Source organism: Cydia pomonella, chromosome 1 (genome assembly GCF_033807575.1).
Source record: "Cydia pomonella isolate Wapato2018A chromosome 1, ilCydPomo1, whole genome shotgun sequence".
Classification (NCBI taxonomy): Eukaryota; Metazoa; Arthropoda; class Insecta; order Lepidoptera; family Tortricidae; genus Cydia; species Cydia pomonella.
Window position 1 is genome coordinate 34,925,210 of NC_084703.1, and position 19,334 is coordinate 34,944,543.

Here is a 19,334-nt window from a genome sequence, read left to right on the forward strand (position 1 = left end):
ACACGTTTTGTGGAACGTGTCTTTGATATTGCGTCTTGAATCAGCATAATGGCGCCACAGATAGCCTACGTGTGTCTGTGTGGCTGTCGAGCCCAATATCTCAATATGCGTCTTTTTTACCTGTGCCTAGATTCTGTTTAAGTATTTTCTGAAATTTTAGGATTCTGTACACTTAGCATGAGGAGAAAACGGATCCCTTATACCTATGATCACTCGTGTTGTTGAAATGTGAAGTTGCAATTTAGTACACATAGTCTATGACCCAAAGACGGACATGTAACGTAAATTAACGAATTTTAATCACCACGTCACTTTTGGGGAATATGAGAATATAAAAAAGACATGCTATATCGTGTTATATTATATCAAATGAAAGGGCTATTTATGAGAAACTGAAACATATTTTTTTGATTACTTTTAAGATAAAGAGTTTAGAAGTTATAAGAAAATAGGCAAAACATTACTGCTCTACCCCTTTATATCGCTTAACTACTTTGCTTAAAATAAAATTTCTGCAGACAAGCGTGAGTTGAACTTACGTTGATAAAAAATAACATTGTTAATAAATGTGCGAAGTACAAAAATTGGGGTGCAAGGTACAAAAAAATACGGATAAAAAAAATATATTGTTGGAGACCAAACTAGGTCGAGTCTGTATCTTGGCCATCTGCGAGTGTGGTTAACAATATGCCATTTTAGGATACTTTAAGGATTTGCCACACTGGATGCGTTCTGCGGGCTGCGGTCAGGTCAAATTGAACGCGGCCTGCATCATGTATGAACAACATTGTCGGTCCCTATATATATTGTATAGATATGTGATCTCTGATCTGACCGTGCGAGCATGCGGAAGGAATGGATGGACGCGTACGGGCAAGTATTAGGGGCAGTGTTGGGCAAAAATCAATTCGAATAAGAATAAGAATAAAAACAGAAATTTTATTCTTATTCCAACACAATGGACTCATGCAATTTTTATTTTAAAATAAGAATAAAATACGGAAAAATTATTCCAGAAATGGACTTGTTCTAAATAATGTTTTAGTGGAATAACATGTTATTTAGAATTGGAATGAAGTTTGAAGTTGTTGTTAGGTCAGTCTTGCGAGTCGATTTACTACCACTTCCTGACGTTCGATTTGGCTCAAATTTCGTATACGTGAGTATCTGGTGGACTTGGTGACTGTGCAATATTATGGTGCCATGAAGCTGGTCTGATGATGGAGCCAGAAGGTGGCCAAAGGAACTCCTAAAGTAAACAAAATAAAGACACCGTGTTTCGGCTCATTCGATGTGCCTTTGATGTTTTATGGTTTTACTGAACACCTGGGGCTGGCGGCTTTTCAAAAGATCTTTGAGCATGTTATTTTGCCATTTAATAATATGAAGATATACATATACATTTGAAATAACAGGTATTTAAGAAGACCATGTAATAATTCAGTAATAAAAGTTCGGTAGCAACAAGGACACTAAAACCACCGAAGTTAATTTAGAAACATGAAAATATATCAAGTCATCATAACTTAAACAAACGATTTCGCTGAAATTTGGTATATGGGGTTTTTTGGGGGTATACAATCGATCAAGATTAGTCTTATGTTTGGGATAACGCATGTTTTCGAGTTTTCATGCGTTTTTCTTTCGACGCAGAATATGGTCGCTAATTTCGTGTTGCCGGCCACTGTCCGTCTGGTCCAGCGGGTTAAGACGCGGACGGCTAGAAACGAGTGTTACGGGTTCGAATCTCGCCCGGTGACCAACTTTTGTTTTTTTTATATGTTCAAGTATATATAATATTTTTTAATTTTTATTGCTTTAGAAGCGGTGGTGTCCGAGTGGATATGACGTCCGACTTTCAATCCGGAGGTCGCGGGTTCAAATCCTGGCTCGTACCAATGAGTTTTTCGGAACTTATGTACGAAATATCATTTGATATTTACCACTAGTTTTCCGGTGAAGGAAAACATCGTGAGGAAACCTGCATGCATCTGCGAAGAAATTCAAAGGTGTATGTGAAGTCCCCAATCCGCATTGGGCTAGCGTGGGGACTATAGCCCGAGCCCTCTCGCGCATGAGAGAAGGCCTGTGCCCAGCAGTGGGACGTATATAGGCTGAATTATTATTATTTCCTTTATTTCTCTTACTTCTTAGACTGAGGTTTTTTACAATATGGATATAAAAGTAAAATATAAAAACACATTAAAAAAAATACAAAACACATATAAACACATTGTAAAAAACCTAACCTAGGGTGCCGCCAGCAGCGGGGCAGGGCCCAAGCTGGCGGTGGTCAGGGCTGCAAAGAGAGGAACCGCCGGACTATCCGCGCCGTGTCCAAGATCACCACCTTCTGCATCTGACCCTTGATCCAACCACCTAACGAGAGTTTCTCAAGGTGCTGGTCGAGACTCTTCGCTATGAGACCGTTCGCTGAAACGACTATCGGGACAATGATCGTCGAATCAACATTCCACATGGCGGTTATCTCGTGAGCCAAGTCTAGGTACTTACTGGACTTGTCCTTCTCGGCTTTCACGAGATTCTCATCATGGGGGATGGTGATGTCGACGAGCACAGCCCGGCGTTGCGATCGATCTATTATCACAATGTCAGGCTTATTGGCTACAATAGTCCTGTCAGTGATAATAGATCGATCCCAATAGAGCGTGGCACGACCATTTTCGAGAACTGGCGCAGGTGAGTACTTGTAGTACGGTACTTCGCGGTCCACAAGGCCGTATAGAAGAGCAAGTTGCTGGTGAATAATCCTGGCTACGAGATTATGTCTGTGCAAGTACTCACCGTTAGCAAGATGAGAACAACCGGAAATGATATGCCTGAGTGACTCTCCGGGACGGCGGCATGCCCGACAAATGTCGACCGTACCGTCCTTCAGGATATATTTCCGATAGTTGTTCGTCATCATCACTTCGTCCGCAATTGCACAGGCAAAACCCTCGGTTTCTCCGAAGAGGTCCCCGAATCGTAACCAGTTATTATTATTATTATTATAGACAAGTTTAATTTAGTAAAAAAATGTAGTTAAGTTTATCACCTATACACCACCATATTACAATAAATAGTTATAACCGAGCAAAGCTCGGTCGCCCAGGTACTATGCTGTAATGGGCATAAGGGAGTGCCAACCTGTACGTTCGACTCGCACTTGGCCGGTTTTTTCACTGTCACCTGAATCACTCACAACTATATCATTATAATGGAATATGTACTTCTCGATTGAAAGGTACCCAACTATTTTACCTTCTTGCTTAAGTATTTCACAAATTAAAGCTCTTTAAAACATAATAAATTATACTGTATTATGTACTTATTTGCTTATTTAAATGCTTTAGTACGATTGACGCTGATTAAACAGTGTAGATAATATGGGTTTCTCAACAGGGTGTGGCTCTGGTCTTTTTTAGGGTTCCGTAGCCAACAGGGTAAAAACGGAACCCTTATATATAGTTTCGTCATGTCCGTCTGTCTGCCTGTATGTTACAGCCCTTTTAATAGGATGATTTTTAGTTATATTAAAACGAAATTTGGAACGTAGGTGTATTTTGTGAGCCACTACTTAGTTTAGAAGTTACAGTTTTTTAAAAAGTATTTTTAGGGGGCATTACATGTAACCAAAAGTAAAAATCTAGTAAAATCAACATGTGTCACACCAATTTATAGGTCTTAAATACTTTCCACGAAAATTGGTTTGAATATGATCGGTTAAGCCATAAAAGACTAAAAAAAAAACTGATCTTATTAAAACGAAGTAAGAGCTAAGAAGTTACGCTATTTTGCTTGTACGGCTTTTTGTATTGTATGATGGTACGGAACCTTCCACTTGGCCGGTTTTTGTACATAACTAAGTTAAACCTATAGGTAGGTGTGCAGTCTGTAGTAGAAGTTGCTAAGTGGGCCTCAAGCGGGTGATCGAGATGATCTGAGCACAAGTCTGCTGGCAAAAGAGGAAGAGGGTGTATAAATCATTTTGAGTACCAGCTGCTCCTGCTGCTTACTGTATCTAATACATTATACATATATCATGGTGATGACTGATACATATGTTATTGGTCTTAGTAATACTTGTATTTCTGAGAGCTAAATAAAAAAATACAGTACCGCGTTAGAAAACCAAAATAAAAGTGCTGGGATTGTTACAGTAATCGAGTCTACACATTCGATCTCATTCGGAAAGAAATATATTATATTGTTATTTAATAATAGTAGCAGTATTGATAAATTTGCTACTTGACGCTAGACGTCGACTACGAAATAATAAGCGTTTTGGGTACCAAAAGTGATGTATGGAGTAAGCTAGTAGTATGCTTACTTATTTCTCTATTATTACGGTTAAGTACTTAATTAGTGAGATGAAGCCACTGTCATAAATCATCGCTTCTTACCTAGGTATGAACTCAGCTAACTGGGTCCTGGAAAGCACCTCGCTGTGAATTCTTACTTTTATAGAAAAGTAAATATGAACTGTATATTATTTATTTTCCCTTTTACTTAAAACTATAAATACCTATATGAAGTCCGTAATCTAATATTGGATATTAAAGAAAAGTCCTGCATCTAAAATCCAAAATCCCCAATTCGATAGCTATGTATGCATTTTTAAGTAGCAGCTTATTTACTAATAGACGAATTTAAATCTATAAAAATAAGTAAAAGTGTTTTGAAATGTGATAAATGATGTAAAAATTCCAAAATTACATCACGAGCGTAGCGGGTCGTTTGATAAGTGGAATGAACGTTGCGAGTATTTCAAGGCACAACCAAACTTTGCCACCGAATATAGGTACTTTCTTTGCAATTGCTATATCTTGTCTTAAATATCGGAAATTTCGGAAACCTATCAATCCTCGTAAAATAAAAGCCCGTGTGATCAAACCCTTTTTGAGGCCGACTAAGTGTCACGTGACAGTGTGGGCACGTTCTTCATCAAATATGTATTCAAACTTTTGTAGCAGAAACTAAACGTTATGACGTATTTAAGAGATTTTTGATTTTTAAATCCAATAATTTTATTTAACGAATGAATTCAACGATGCTTGACTACAATGATAACGGAATGAAGTTAAATTTTCATATCGTGTATTGTGTTTGAAACGAAATGTTGGGAGTTTTTGCATGTGTTCCGGTAGGCAGTAAATTTTAATGATGTGCAGCGTCGCAGTGCGGCAGGACTCGGCGAATTCCGGTAGGTTGCCGTCCTCTTGCCGGTCCAGCGGGCCCGCTCCACCTGCGTCATCGCACCTGGACAACATCCGATCGGAGGCCGGACAAAGACGTTTGCATATTATTTTTTAGGAGTACCTACTGTCAGGCTGCCAATATTCTTGGCTGTATTTGCGCAATTTGCGTATTTTTTGTTTTTGTTAAGATTAAGTATTTGAGTTTCAAATACATCTGTGTTCGGTGATATATGTAGGAACCTGATATGAAAATGTGCAAATATCGACTTTATATATATATTATACAGGGTGATTCATGAGACGTGAGCTGGACTAAGCCTACACAATCAGTAAATGTTAATGAATCGTTCACCATCATATTTAAGTAAAACAATCACGCTTTTTATCTGTTATTTAACGTTTTGTTAAGGGCAAATTTGATTGTCTACAATCATGGATACCCTACAACACATAATTAACAAACATAAAACCTTTTTATCCGTTATGACAGCACTTTGATTATGAAGAAAATAAAATGTCACACTTGAGTGAGATACGATTTTATAAAAGTAACCACACTCCGATGTCATTCAATTTGTCACTTATTATGGATAAAACAAAGAGGGTGACCATAAATATCGTAAATAAAATAAAACTCTTTTTTTTTAACAGTAAAAATTAAATTAACGTTAATCTCACACATACTGGTACGAAACAGTTGCTGAAAATTTACTGAATATGCAGGCTTGATCCTGCTCACGTCTCCTGAATCATCCTGTATAACACATAGGAACTTAGACTTGATAAGCTTCTTATTAATTAACTTATTTTTATTATGCATTATAGTTATAATATTTAATTGCTACAGGTTTTATCCAAGATCAATTATCATGAAAAAAATCATACGGAAACTTGATTACTTATATTTGCAAGGGCATACCTACTCGAGCCAAAACTTTGCTTACAACTTTACCTTAAGTTGGTTCGATAGAAAAATAAAAACACGAAAACATGTATGATTTGCGTTTAATTTCAATTGTATTTCGTTACCCTGCATATCATTATAATATAATTTTAGTATAAAATAACTAGTGATATAGCCGAGTGACGTCATGAGCAAAAAATTAAACAGAAATATATATTCAGAGTAATTAAGGTGAAACTTTTATACCGATGCCCTTATCTTCCGTCGCAAGTTTCACGCGGCGGGCTATAACTTTTGTTCCCTTATAATTTCCTGACTTTACACCCCCTCTTAAGAGCGGCACGTATTAAATTACGAGCTTATGAGTTCACTACTAATAAAAATGTCAGCGCCATATCAAGTTGAACGTCGTGATCAAAGTATCGGGGCCAAAGGAACGATGTTCATGTCGCTTTTGTCGCCTCTTTTAATCAGCAGGGCATTATCCATTTCCAGCTATGTACTTACAGATTTAAACATAAACAACTTAAAAGGAAAGTACAGCTTCAAGGGATGAAAAAGTGTAATATTTTAGAGAGATAGCATCTAGGAACGATGATAAGCAATGTATTCAGTTTGAGTAAATTTTTATTGGAAATTATGGGAACTTTAGCCAGATTTTTAAATATTATACAGGGAATGCTGTGCTACGCGGGGGGTAAAGAGTTCTGTAGAACTCTAAGATTAGAGTTTGTAATATCATTACTTACTTTCTGAGATACACACAATATTGTTTATCATTCTGACGAGGACAAAATACATTTTTGGCCGAAATAAATGTTAAGTACAACAAAAAAGTGGCTGTGACATAATCGGACAGACAGACGGACATGACGAATCTATAAGGGTTCCGTTTTTTGCCATTTGGCTACGGAACCCTAAAAATGACAATAGGTGATTAAGCATGGGATGAAAGGCACTCCAATGCAGTGAGACCGCCAATAGTCCGAGGCTGAAATGATACCTTCGATCAAAGTTAAACACTACTTTTCATTTACAATACGAAAGTAAAATGTATGGTTAAAAAAAACATGGTTAAGTATAATAGACTTTTATAGTATTTCTTGAGGGTATTAAAGTCAGACCAAGATAAGTTGGCAGCGATTTTGGTAGCCGACAGTGCAAGTGTTATTTCTTCTATGAAATTATGACGTTTTCTTGACACTTGCACAGGCTGGGCTATCAATATCGCTGCCAACTTGGTCTGACTCTAGAGGATAGCCAAGTAAGTAACTATTTGAGTAGTAGTATAGATCTATATAGATGATATTTACAGTTTTAGATGGTATATTAGCATTTCTGGTCAACATTTATATCACTCAAGAAGGTAATTGGACATTATTTTCCTTTGTTACTTTCTACTTTGATTGCAGATGTTTCCATTTTTTATTATTGTTCGTAAGCTAACCTTGTGTGATGCTTGAAGTGAAATCTAATGGCGGATAAATGAAAGGAAATATTCAAGTGCATTGATACTGGTATCAGCGTTATCTGCAAATTTATGACAGCGAAATTAATTTCACTGTTCATAACTATATTATGTATTATAAAAAAAAAACAATTAAAGGGAGGGCCTCTTATCCTTGGTACAGTCAAGTGCAAAAATATGTATCGAAAGAATCGTCTCATAAATATGGAAATATGGTACTAAGCTCTTATTACACTGGAATAAGATGCTATGGGATATATTTTTGAGTAAGACGTGTACACCCATATTTTTACACTTGACGGTCCACCGTATTTAATTTTCCAAAAATTAAACAATATTCGCGAAGTCCAGTTTTAAGTACAGTAATACTAACATTTGGTCAATATTAAGAAAAGCTATGCATTTTTATTCAGTGTTTACGTTCTAATTTATAATAAGAGTATAAGATGTACTATGCTCGTCTGCGACTACATGATCATGTAAGTGATAAAAGCATTGATGTAAGTAAAAGGATAAAAGGGAGTTAAGTAACGTTTGCGATGCTAGGAGCTATAGCTCTTTTTATCGCCTGCTTTGAACCTAAGTCCAAATTGCAGTTGCTTATAACTCATATAGATGTTAGTAATAATAATATTAGCTGCTTAACATGCATTATAGCGGCCAAAACAGCTACTATGGGGCTTAAAGCTATAGCTGAACCTCTTAAACAGGCTAGACCTCTTTTAGTAGGCTAAGACTACATATGTAGCTGTTGTACAGCCGTTCTATGTCTAAAGGTTATTTGTCGCCTAATTGTTTGTTTGACTTTCAATTAACAGATTAGGTAAAACTATGGCTATGTCTTTATGGAATGGGGAGTTGTATCAGAATGGATATTGTACAATAAATCCATTTAAAACATAATTTTAATTGGTTAACATAAAAAATGAAAAAAAAAGTAGGTACTTGGAAAGTAAAATGCTCTAGAGCAGAAACGTATCCTTTTCTGTTAACTTTATAGAAAAACAACGTCTTACTTTCAGAGTATGAGAAATAAAAACAATTATCCGCCGTTTTGATAATTTTTGACGTGATACAAATTACTTTTACTGAAAAATAGCAAAAAAGAACTGGGATAAGTTTTTTTTTTCAAATAACAGATTGTTTTTAGTTCAATACTGGAAACTTCAATTAATATAGTAAAAAAGTTCAATTACTCGTTTCATTTCCTGTTTTGATACAATATTAATATTGATTTAAAAATATACATAAACAAATATTTGAGTACAGCAGCAATGTTTGTGGTGCGTGTGACGCTGAGTAATTATACAAATGATATGACAGCTGCAGCTGCGGCAGATATACAAACACTATCTTGAAAATAGACATTTACATTGCGAACGGGCGTTATTTACGTTTGCCGCGTTTTGCCCTCGTTTAATATTAGTCCCGGACATTTGGAAGATATAATATGTTTTTAAAATACGACAAAATGGATGACTCGCCAACTCACAATATGGGTCCCCGTAAACCGTAGGGAGACCTTAGAAGAGTGGGACAAGCGATACAAAGAGACGAACACAGCGACAACAACAAAAGTGTTCTTCCCCTCTGCTTTGGAAGCATACAAGATAATAAGGAAAATAAACCACGATCCGATTCTAGTCCAAATATTGACAGGGCATGGAGGTTTCTCCGAATACCTCCACAGATTTAAATGTAAAGATAGTCCGGCCTGTGTGTGTGATCCTAGCGTTTCAGAAAGTATACTACATGTAATCACTGACTGCCCTGTGTTCGGCAGAGAGCGTCTGGAAAAAGAAATAGAATTAGGCATAACAATTGAAAAAGGTAAACTAAAGAATATAATAGAAGATGTAAAAAGATGTAGAATATAAGTACAAAAATATGTGTAGTATAGTAATAACTGAAAACCAGAAACCTGTACAAGAAAAGTGCAAGCGTACCTTATTTCCCCCTTGAAAAGCAATAAAGAAAATGAAAAAGTCTTACGTAGTTAGAAATAGGCGGGCATCCCACCCGCAGAAAGTATAATAGAAGATGTATGAAAGAAAGACCAAGTATGCAGAAAGAAAGTGCGTGAAGCAAATTAGAGAAAACTGGCATCAATGAGAACTGTGAAAATAGGCTCCGATTCCGTTGGAGGTCAATAAGAGAAAAAAAAAAAAAAAAAAAAAAAAAAAAAAAAAAAAAAAAAAAAAAAAAAAAAAGGTCCCCGAAAACGGCCGCTCGCACGGAGCGACACGAGGACAACATTGCGTGAGTGGCTCAAGGTGTGGAGAGCTGTGCGCCGCTTTTTACTCACTGGCTGTAAAGCCACTGTACCAACTCTCTCGTCTTATGCATATTTCACTTCCACCATGCGAGCATATACGAATAGCTCTGACATCCCATTCTGGACGGCCGGTAAAGGCAAGCCAGAGGTGAGAGTCCTGCGGTCCCTGCTCAGTGTTCACTCCATCCGGCCAATTAAGGCAAGCCGGAGAGAGGGCTCTGACACACTCGGGAGTATGGGACCCAAGGGACGTCACTTCCCATTCAGCTCGCCACAAGCTGTTTTTTTCTACTCGTCGACTGTGATGGTTGAATTATGATTTCGTATACCAAACTATAATTGCGTAGTTTTCAAGTATGGGCTCCTATACTAGACCATAATATTCATTACGATATGCTGTAGTCAACTATGAAAAAAAAATACCAATCACATGTCACCGCGCTCCCATAGAAAAGACATAAACGCGCAACTATTTCATGAGCATATTCATTTAACGCGCGTTTATGTCTTTTGTGCTACATTTTTGCCTACTGAGATACTAACCAACTATCATTAACTATTGAGGTTTTGTGGTAAAAAAATATTATTTTAGATGACTCGGAGAATTATTTTTGTATATAATAGCGATGCAACCAAGCTTTTCAATCTCGGACCTTATTTAAACCGTACTCGACTGAAAAGCTATCTATTATATCACGATTGTATAAATTACTATATTCTACTATTTACTGTGTTCGTAAATGACCTGTATGTCATTTACCCATACCATTTGACTTACAACACTTGGAAATATTGTGTATTTATTATAGGTTATTTTTAAAGATGTATTATTTTTACAATTTAGGACTTTCATACCAACATCATAGACACGTATCTCAATTAACTAGTTTCCTGCTTGGTTGTTTTACAAATATGTAGTACCCATATGATCTGTTTGCAAACGTGTATATTAAACAAGAAAAGTTATTAAGTAAGTACTACGATTTTAATTATTTTGCAGGATCAAAGCAATCCTAATTTGCCTAGAGAATCAGTTTCTCTATTCACCCCGTATTTATTCCACGTATGTATGTATCCTTGTTCAGCATAACAATTTAAAACGAAGAGGCCCCTTCGTGTACGCATATTCGTTTCAAGCTTTGAAGATTCTTAAAAAAATACAAATACTAGAGGGAACATCTTAATTACTTTAGTTAGGGACAAATTCGTTGTTGTATTTTCTAGCGCGATGAATTGCGACGGCAGAAGTTGGTACACGAGTTTAATTTAATCAATTAGGGCGGGCGTTGGCGGCCGGCTATCTCATCGGTATTCATTCATTTTTATTGCTTGACTGCTGCAATAGGGAAAATAGTGTTTCTCGAGTGTTTCTGTACAAATCTATAGATATTTGAACGCTGGTATTTTGAATAGGTACGTAATCTAAATCGGTTTGAGATTTAGACTTTATAAAATTGGTAGAGTATGCATCTGCAATGAGCTTTTAGTTTTTAACCGACTTCAGAATTTTGAAGCCGGTTGTATATATATTTTTACCGTCCAACTCCGTTGTAATCCATGAGAAATTGAAGGAAATATTAAAATTTTCTAGGCAACACGTAGTGATTTCTGGATTTTCATTAGCAAATCAAGCATTTATATTCAAAAATGTGATATTTGATGAAGTGGAAATGTTTAGCAAGTTAGGTTGGTAGTAAGCAAAATTTTCGTGAAAGGCCGATTCAGATGATGGGTAACCTGAGAAATTGATGGAACTCCTCAAATCTTATAAGTGTATAAGATTCTCGTATTTTCTTGTAAAATCCAAGCATTTATATTTAAACAGTGCTAGTTGGCACAACTGCCGGTGAAGACTAGAATGGGACCCCTCCATAACAAGTACTACGTCTTGGGGTTAATAACATACACTATGGTCGTAAAAACCTAATTTTAATTGAATTTCAAAAGCTTTTTTTTTTTCTATTATAGATTGTATTGCCCACAAATTATATGTGTATCATTCCCGAGTACACCTTTGTTTTGTCGACGATTTTTCTGTAAATTTTTGTTTTACAGAATAACGTTCATGTATTTTCATATTGCAAACAAATCTTTATACAGAATATTTACATCAAATAATTTTAGTTCAGCTTAGTTGTTTCACCAAAAAAATTTAAAATTATTTTTGGTTCAAGGACAATTTGTTCATGTAATTTCATTTCACAGAATCTTACTCGTAGATATGTAGAAAAGTTACTTCTTACATGCAGTTTACCAAAATTTAAGATACAGAACAGTTATTTAGTCAAATTTTAGTTAACAAGTCGTTAATTTGAAGTAACTTGCTTCTCTTCTCGCGGGTCGCTGTTCTAACATAACCTTACCGGCAACAGTTTGTTTTTTTGGGGGTCGCCGTTCTAAACTAACCTGACCTAACCCACTTTTCTGGCACCAGTTCATATTCTTGAGAATCGCAGTTCTAACTTAACCTAACCTAATTTTCCAGTAACAGTTTTCTTGGTCGTTGCATTTTTAAACTTACCTTAACTGAAATCAGTATTTTGTGAATTGTAGTGGCGTAAAAATGATACTCAATGAATAATAATTCTACTGTTAGTTATTTATTTTATTTAAAAATCTTTAAATACATATTCTGAAATTTAATTAAGTTTCAAAGTACGTTTCTTTGAAAATCGAAAAAAACAGGATTAATTGTAACAAAAATTTAGGATTAGATTATTCTATTAATGATTTTCTGTTAAGCGAAACTCAACTCAAAAGTTTGACGGTAAAATAAGAGTAGACTATCATTCCCGAACTTTCTAAGACGGTAAAAGTTACGGTGCGTACTTTTGTTGCGTGCGTATTACCTGTGTATTTAAATTTAACCAGCTAAAAAATATTTTCCTATCTTTATTTGGGATTCTAATAGACCAGCTCTTATTATTATAACTTTTAGAGAAAGTGATACGATACGATATGCTTGTTGCAGAAATGATGACGTGCCGACTGGGGTCGAGGCGGTTGGGCGGGTCACGCGGCTCGCTGCAGGCCGGCACCGCGTGCTCCGCCGCCAGCGAGCTGGACCTCTCCTCCCGCTCGCGACGCTCGCAGAAAGCTCGGTATGTGATGTATATGTTATAAAGAAAATTTCGTGTTGCCGGCTGGTATAGGCGGTCCGAGTGGCTTTATTTGCGCAATCTATATGTAGTCAACTTAGAGCGGCTAAAAACGATGAAAGCGTAGGCACAAGTACCTGTTTATTATCATATTTATCATTATGTTGTTGAACTATAAATAATAAAAGGTTTTTAAGCCTTGTCTAAAGACTCTCAACATATATAAACTGAGCGATATTTTAAAGTGAATACTGCGTCCTGAGGCTCTGCAATACGAATATACGCAGCGCAAATTGCCGTTGGCGGTTTTCTGGCCAACATCGGATATCGTGTCACTCCTAACCGGTGAACAAATGTTTATTTATGTGTTCAGTTTAAATAAATCTGAATTTGGATTCATACGAGTACGTGTGTTCCTCTACAACATGAGCAAATCATTTACTGTAGATTTCATTTAGTTTAACCGTAAGTCCAAAACACGTAGAATATATTCACTTCTTAGAAAATAATGTTTTATTTAAATAATTTTACAATAAAGTTCCAAGAAATAACCTAAAATGCAATTTTTATCACTAAATGCTCATGAACATGATGAAATGCTGGAGCAATGTTCATGGTGCGTGAGGTCGCAAGGCAAAAAAAGGTTGCTCAGGAAGATTGAATATTGACAAAATGATTAAGTCTTAAATATGAACATAGAATAATAAAGACATTCATATCTTGAGTCGATGTTATGATACTTTAAATTAAAATTAATATCTGGGTAAACAGAGTACCTATCCAGTGAAAACATAATCAAGGTCGATGTTACACGGCAAACTGCGAAGCTCTGGTTACCCTTAGTAACGTAACATGCTCTTGACCTGGTAGCCGTACAATGCCCCGGCAACGATTTTATAACTACCTAGGTATCAAGGCTTAGCTTCTGTTGCGTAAGTGTACGGGCATAATAGTGTCAATGTACGATTTAGTCAGCATATCGTAACACGGAATGTATTATTAGTCATTATTGGATTATGATATTTATGAATGTAATAATTTATCATACTGTACAAGTAAATTGCAGATACATCATATTGTGCATTTGTCCCATCAGCATTTAGTTTACATAAAAGTGTCGTAATTAGTCAACTAGCCCGCCTCTTTTTATTCACTAATTATTCACGTTCGCTATTATATAAGTGTGCACACCTATCGAATTAAAATAAATCATGTTTATATCAAAAAATCGTCTTTCATGTTTCAAGATACCCATCAAGTAGATGTTAGAGTTTAGAGTTGGCAAGTACTCTAACACATAAGCTTTATAGGGTTGTTTTTAGATCTATGTATGATCGGGCGATTAATATAATATACCTAAGGATGAAATAGTAAGTAAGCTGGAGTGGAATTTGAATTTGGAGTGGAATGATGGAAACCGAGCTTGTGACTTTTAGCCTCCTTTGGTAATTTTAGATTTAATTTATCCCTACTAGCAAATCGGGAAAAATATATTTTTCTCACATATGCTGTTATAGCTTTTATGGTTAAATAATAAATAAAAACCAGGGGAATCAGAAAGCCAGCCGAATTTACAACAATAAGATGCGTAAATCTTTGTAAGGGACTCGGCAGGCAGGCTCAGAGTCACTGAAAAATTCGTAAACAATGTTTTCTGGCAATAAATATTTTTATATTTTTTGTACGAGTATGTTATTATTTACGCTGCTGGCAGAAATGTAACCTATAATACTTACTTACATAAAAATAAGAAAAAAAAACAGTTTATACACCTGTGGGATTATTGGTTACGTAAAGCGTATTAATGAATAAATATATTTGTAAAAATGCATTCAAGAAATTTCATCTTACATAACGGACGGAAATGTGTGATAGCGAGTGTTACCTGCTATACGTTTGTTTATCTATATAAGTAGGTACACCTTCCTTAATTGTACTTTCTTATTTACTACACATTAAGCTTGCAGTTGAGCGGAGTGATGAATTTGCACCACGCATAAACTTCTTTTAACAAATTTCAGTGATGTATCTTAGTTTTAATTTCTTCGAGTAATTTGTTGTGATATAAATAAATCAAAATAATAATAATAATAATAATCCGCAGGGCAGCTTGTGGCGAGCTGTTGGGGAGTAACGACCCCACGGACCCGAGTGTTCCCGAGAGTCGGTCAGGGTCTCCGTTTCCGGCGTGTCTTCGTCGGTCGGAGTGGACCCCAAGGGGACCCGCAGGACTCTCAGCTCTGGCTTGCCTTCATTGGCCGTCCAGAGAGGAATCTTTAGAGCTATATGCTCCGGGGGTGGAAGTGAAAGATGCATAAGACGCGAGTTGGCACAGTGGCTGTTATCAGCCACTGGGTAGAAAGCGGCGCACACCTCTCGACACCCCTGAGCCGCTCACACCGGTGTTGCTCCTGGTCGTCTTCACGGCGGCAGTTTCAGGGGCCCATCTAGTTAGCGGCAAGTCACCGCCTGCCTAGATAACGTGTTTAAGCATTGTTATGGCAGGTGTCCGCATCTCTTTACAATAAAAAAGAGAGATAAAAAAGATTGGGCTTTTGACCAGCCAAAGTTCAACACCATAACCGGCCCTCTTCTCCACTTTATTTACAATAGCCCCTACACCAGCTGGAACCGATTTACGGGTATCTATTTGTACCCGTGAATGGGTTCTAGCTGGTGTATTACATAACATAAAATTTGTCTAAAAGGGCCTCTGTGCTGTTGGTTTCGGCCCCACGCATGCCTCCCAAAGGTCCGGGATCCCATGGTCCCGAGATATGGAAAGACATACAAATAATAATAATAATGAGTGAATTGTCGCTTCAGCACTTAGTAACTAAAACCTATTAGCAATCCTTCAGATAAGTTTTCCAAAAATAACAATTTACTTTATGTGGTAAAACGAGCGCTGTCTCCATTAAGGCGTGAGTGGAGTGGTTCGAGGAGCTGTCTCTTGTTTGCCGAGGACGGTGAGAGCCCTTTTCTGAAGGGCACCTTAATCACGAGTGCTGACTCGATCACCTCCGCCTTCATATGGGCAGCGACGCGAGAGTTTACCGCGCCCTTAAGTAAATTTATCACTTGCCCTAGTTTCTTGTTAGTTTAGTGTAAACGTAGTTATTTATTTATTCAGTGTAGTTAAAATTACGCAAATTCTGAGGTTTTACCTGTTCTTGTAGATATCGAAGTTTAAACGACGCCTGTTGCTATTTTCTAAATCATTACGTTTGTTATTAACTTTTAGAGCTCTTTTAGTTTCATTACTTGTATATGTAAAGTTCTGACTCGATTTTTGACATCCTTTGGCAAAGAATGTGTCACGAAATGGCCATTTGGCGTTCACGCTCGCTCGGTGGCGGGGGCCTAGCCAAGTGACAATCGTAATAGAAAATGCCAATTAAAAGTGAAATATATGGAAATGACTTTTTGTTGCATTTGTCATCACATTTTTTCCTTTCGATCGGTGTTTGCCGGCGTATGATTATAAATTTGTTATCTTGGCTGGCTATGGTTAGTTACTGTTGTAAAAATGAATTAAGTGGTAATATTTACGTACATATTTAGGTACAATTCAACTGTAGGCTGTACTCCTCAAACAGGGCAACATTTGTTCAGAAATTTTTAAAAATAACTTGTGTTTTGATTTTTAGTACACGTTAAAGTTTATTCTAAGACCCAAAGTATTGCGAATTTTGTTATGTTTTAAAGCGGGATAAGTAACGTCAATCACAATGATGTTAGCATACATTGAAGACAATATTTAATTTGTATGAAAAATAGGAAGTCTAAAGGATTCATAATCATAACTTTTAAAAGTTGTTAGTGAAAAGTTTTATCGTTTGCGAAGTACAATATATGTTTAAATATTTGCTCGTGTTAGAGGCCATACCTTTTATAACAAATATATGTAAATATTAGGTTTGCCGGCAAAATAAACTTGTATTAAGTTTGGAGGGTGTCCACGATAACGCGGCGTTATGAATGTATCTGACCTTCCCTCGCCGACATAAATTACGAGCCTCGTGACATTCTTGTCCTGTGTCAACATTTTACGGACGTCGCTAAACCACACCAAATGAAAAGCGTATCATGTAGGTACGAGTGAGCGGGGTGGCAGCCGATGTAAGCACATTTTTGAACACTTTATATCTCATTTCACGGTACGTGAGGCAGCTTCTTCAACCTCCAGTCTCGTGAAGTTTCATTAGAAAAACCAATTTCTGCGGCGAAGTTGATTGGTTTTTGAATGTTATTTGAACACTTTGACGTCGTTATTTGATCCAAATTTTACGACACGTGTTCTACATAGTATATATGTATAATATCAGTGAGAGTTTGGAATTGAGGACCTCCTCGATTAAATCGAGTTCTCCCCATTTCCATCGGGGGTAATTTGATTAAGTGCTCTAATCCAATTGAAACCTTGTCCCTCGCTAAGTCAGTTGCTCTGAGTTACCTCTCTCTATGCCGTATAATGTGAGGGTTAAGATGGCTTTTATGATATTAAACAACTACTTACACTACCAAGATACAGTCACTGTTAGAAGTAGATTACTCTATTTAGTCCTTCGCTGAGATAAGGATATGTGCCTATGTTACCAATTTTTGACAAGGCCAGGACATGAACCCGCCTCCTCTGCAAACCGTGCATTCCTCTTAACTCTTAATTAATTAAGCTACGGAAGCCTACCAGAAACTCGCAAATCTTTCCAGTCCTTCCCTTATGTATACACGCCTTCTGGGGTGGTGTAAAGCGACATCTACCGAAAGACTATATAAGTAATTAATCATGACCTACTTGCCTTATTATCCAGTGTTAGTCTACTTTATCTATACATATTATAAACTGTCTATGATGTGTTCAGAAATCACAATATTCACAAGTAACCTTACATTTTCGAATAAAACGTCATCTCGATTGATATCTTGAATTCAGCAGTGGCAGCATGGTTCAATTTTTATCACTTATCACTATGCCCGTCACTTTTGCGCTTACATACTTGTTAGAACGTGATAGGCATGGTGACAAATTATAAAGAGCTGACCATCTTAGCCCTACAGGTCAAATTAAATTCCTTTGAATGTCGAAAGATGTTCGAAATTTGGATGTTACAATAAAGTCAGCTTTGATTTTATTATTACATAATAAGTGTTGCTCGGATAAGAAATAGAGGGTTGACGATATGTGTGTAGAATCGCACAAAGCTAACTCTGAATGGCATCTGCAATGACAAAAAGTAGAAATAACTTGTATGAGAATATGGCGTTTAAAATAAAAAGTTATAAAATGTAAGCAAATTGAATTTGAAAAATACTTTTTCGCCTAATAACACCATACTGAAGTATATTACAGCCGCGGTTTCAGACACTATGAGAGCCAAGTTCAATATAAAATTAAGTTAATGCGTCGTTGTTGTCTTCGCCTACAAAAGAATTGAGATCTATATGGATGCCAAGTTCTGTGTTGAAAATCTTGAATTTTTAGTTACAAGAATATGCAACGTTCTAAAATGAATGTATATAACAATTTCTTGTTTCTTGATACTACCACAATGTTTCCTGCTTAATAGGAAATATATATTTAATCTGAAATTTAAACAGATAATTACTAATACAATGCATTTATTTGACTTGGGACGTTATTCAATTTCAAGATTTGACTTGGCTAGTTTTTACGTACAGGCTATATTATATTATATTTGACTATTTTACTTTTCTAAAATTGGGTTTGTTAGTATAATAGACATTTTCTGGCTCAGATCTTTTGCAAACCTCGCCCGTGCAACTTAGTAGGTGCCTCGTTAGAAAATACCTTTCTTTCCATCCCTCGGCAACAATGTGCTATATCCCTCTGGGTTTCTGTTGTCGTTTGCAATTTTGGCCATATCTCCTTCATTGCACAATGTACCGATTTTCAGTTCAAAGTGGTGCCACGACAGTGTAATATATTAATGGAAAAATATAAAAATGGTCGTATTTGTTTACGTGACAGCATGATAATGACGTCTATCAATCGCGCGGTGTTAAAAAGTGGTGCTTATTTATTATGTGAATTTAACTACAGCCATCATACGCCTGTATGTTGTTATGGGTAAAGTTGAAATAAATTAATATAATATTAGGTTGTTGTCCAGATTAAAACTGCTGGGTGCCAGTGGCGAAGCGCCACTACTGAGCGGCTGGCGCAGCACACCGCACACGCCACACGCGCCCGCCACGCCCGCCCCCCACCACTCACACAACCATCTCGCTCCGCATTGCAACGGGACCGACAGGTAGGTTTTTCAGCAAAACACAAACTATACCCATGTTATGCTAGTATAACTTAATGTCAACGTCAGCACTACCAGATTATCCAAAGTATCGTGGCTTCCCAAAGTATGGCTTT

General features: G+C 36.7%; 1 protein-coding gene across 6 annotated transcripts in view; it reads left to right on the forward strand.

The window, feature by feature from the left end:
* Positions 1-12,561: 12,561 nt before the first annotated feature.
* The window catches only part of LOC133521058 (cyclic nucleotide-gated cation channel alpha-3), a 65,135-nt gene continuing 58,362 nt past the window's right edge, over positions 12,562-19,334 (forward strand). For 4 of the 6 annotated variants that reach the window (XM_061855791.1, XM_061855817.1, XM_061855809.1 and 1 more), the window contains exons 1-2: positions 12,562-12,949; positions 19,069-19,221. In XM_061855791.1, the coding sequence (XP_061711775.1) occupies positions 12,807-12,949; positions 19,069-19,221 (296 nt within the window). In that variant the 5' untranslated portion in view covers positions 12,562-12,806. The remainder of the gene's footprint in view (positions 12,950-19,068; positions 19,222-19,334) is intronic. The other 2 variants (XM_061855798.1, XM_061855825.1) reach the window with 1 other exon arrangement.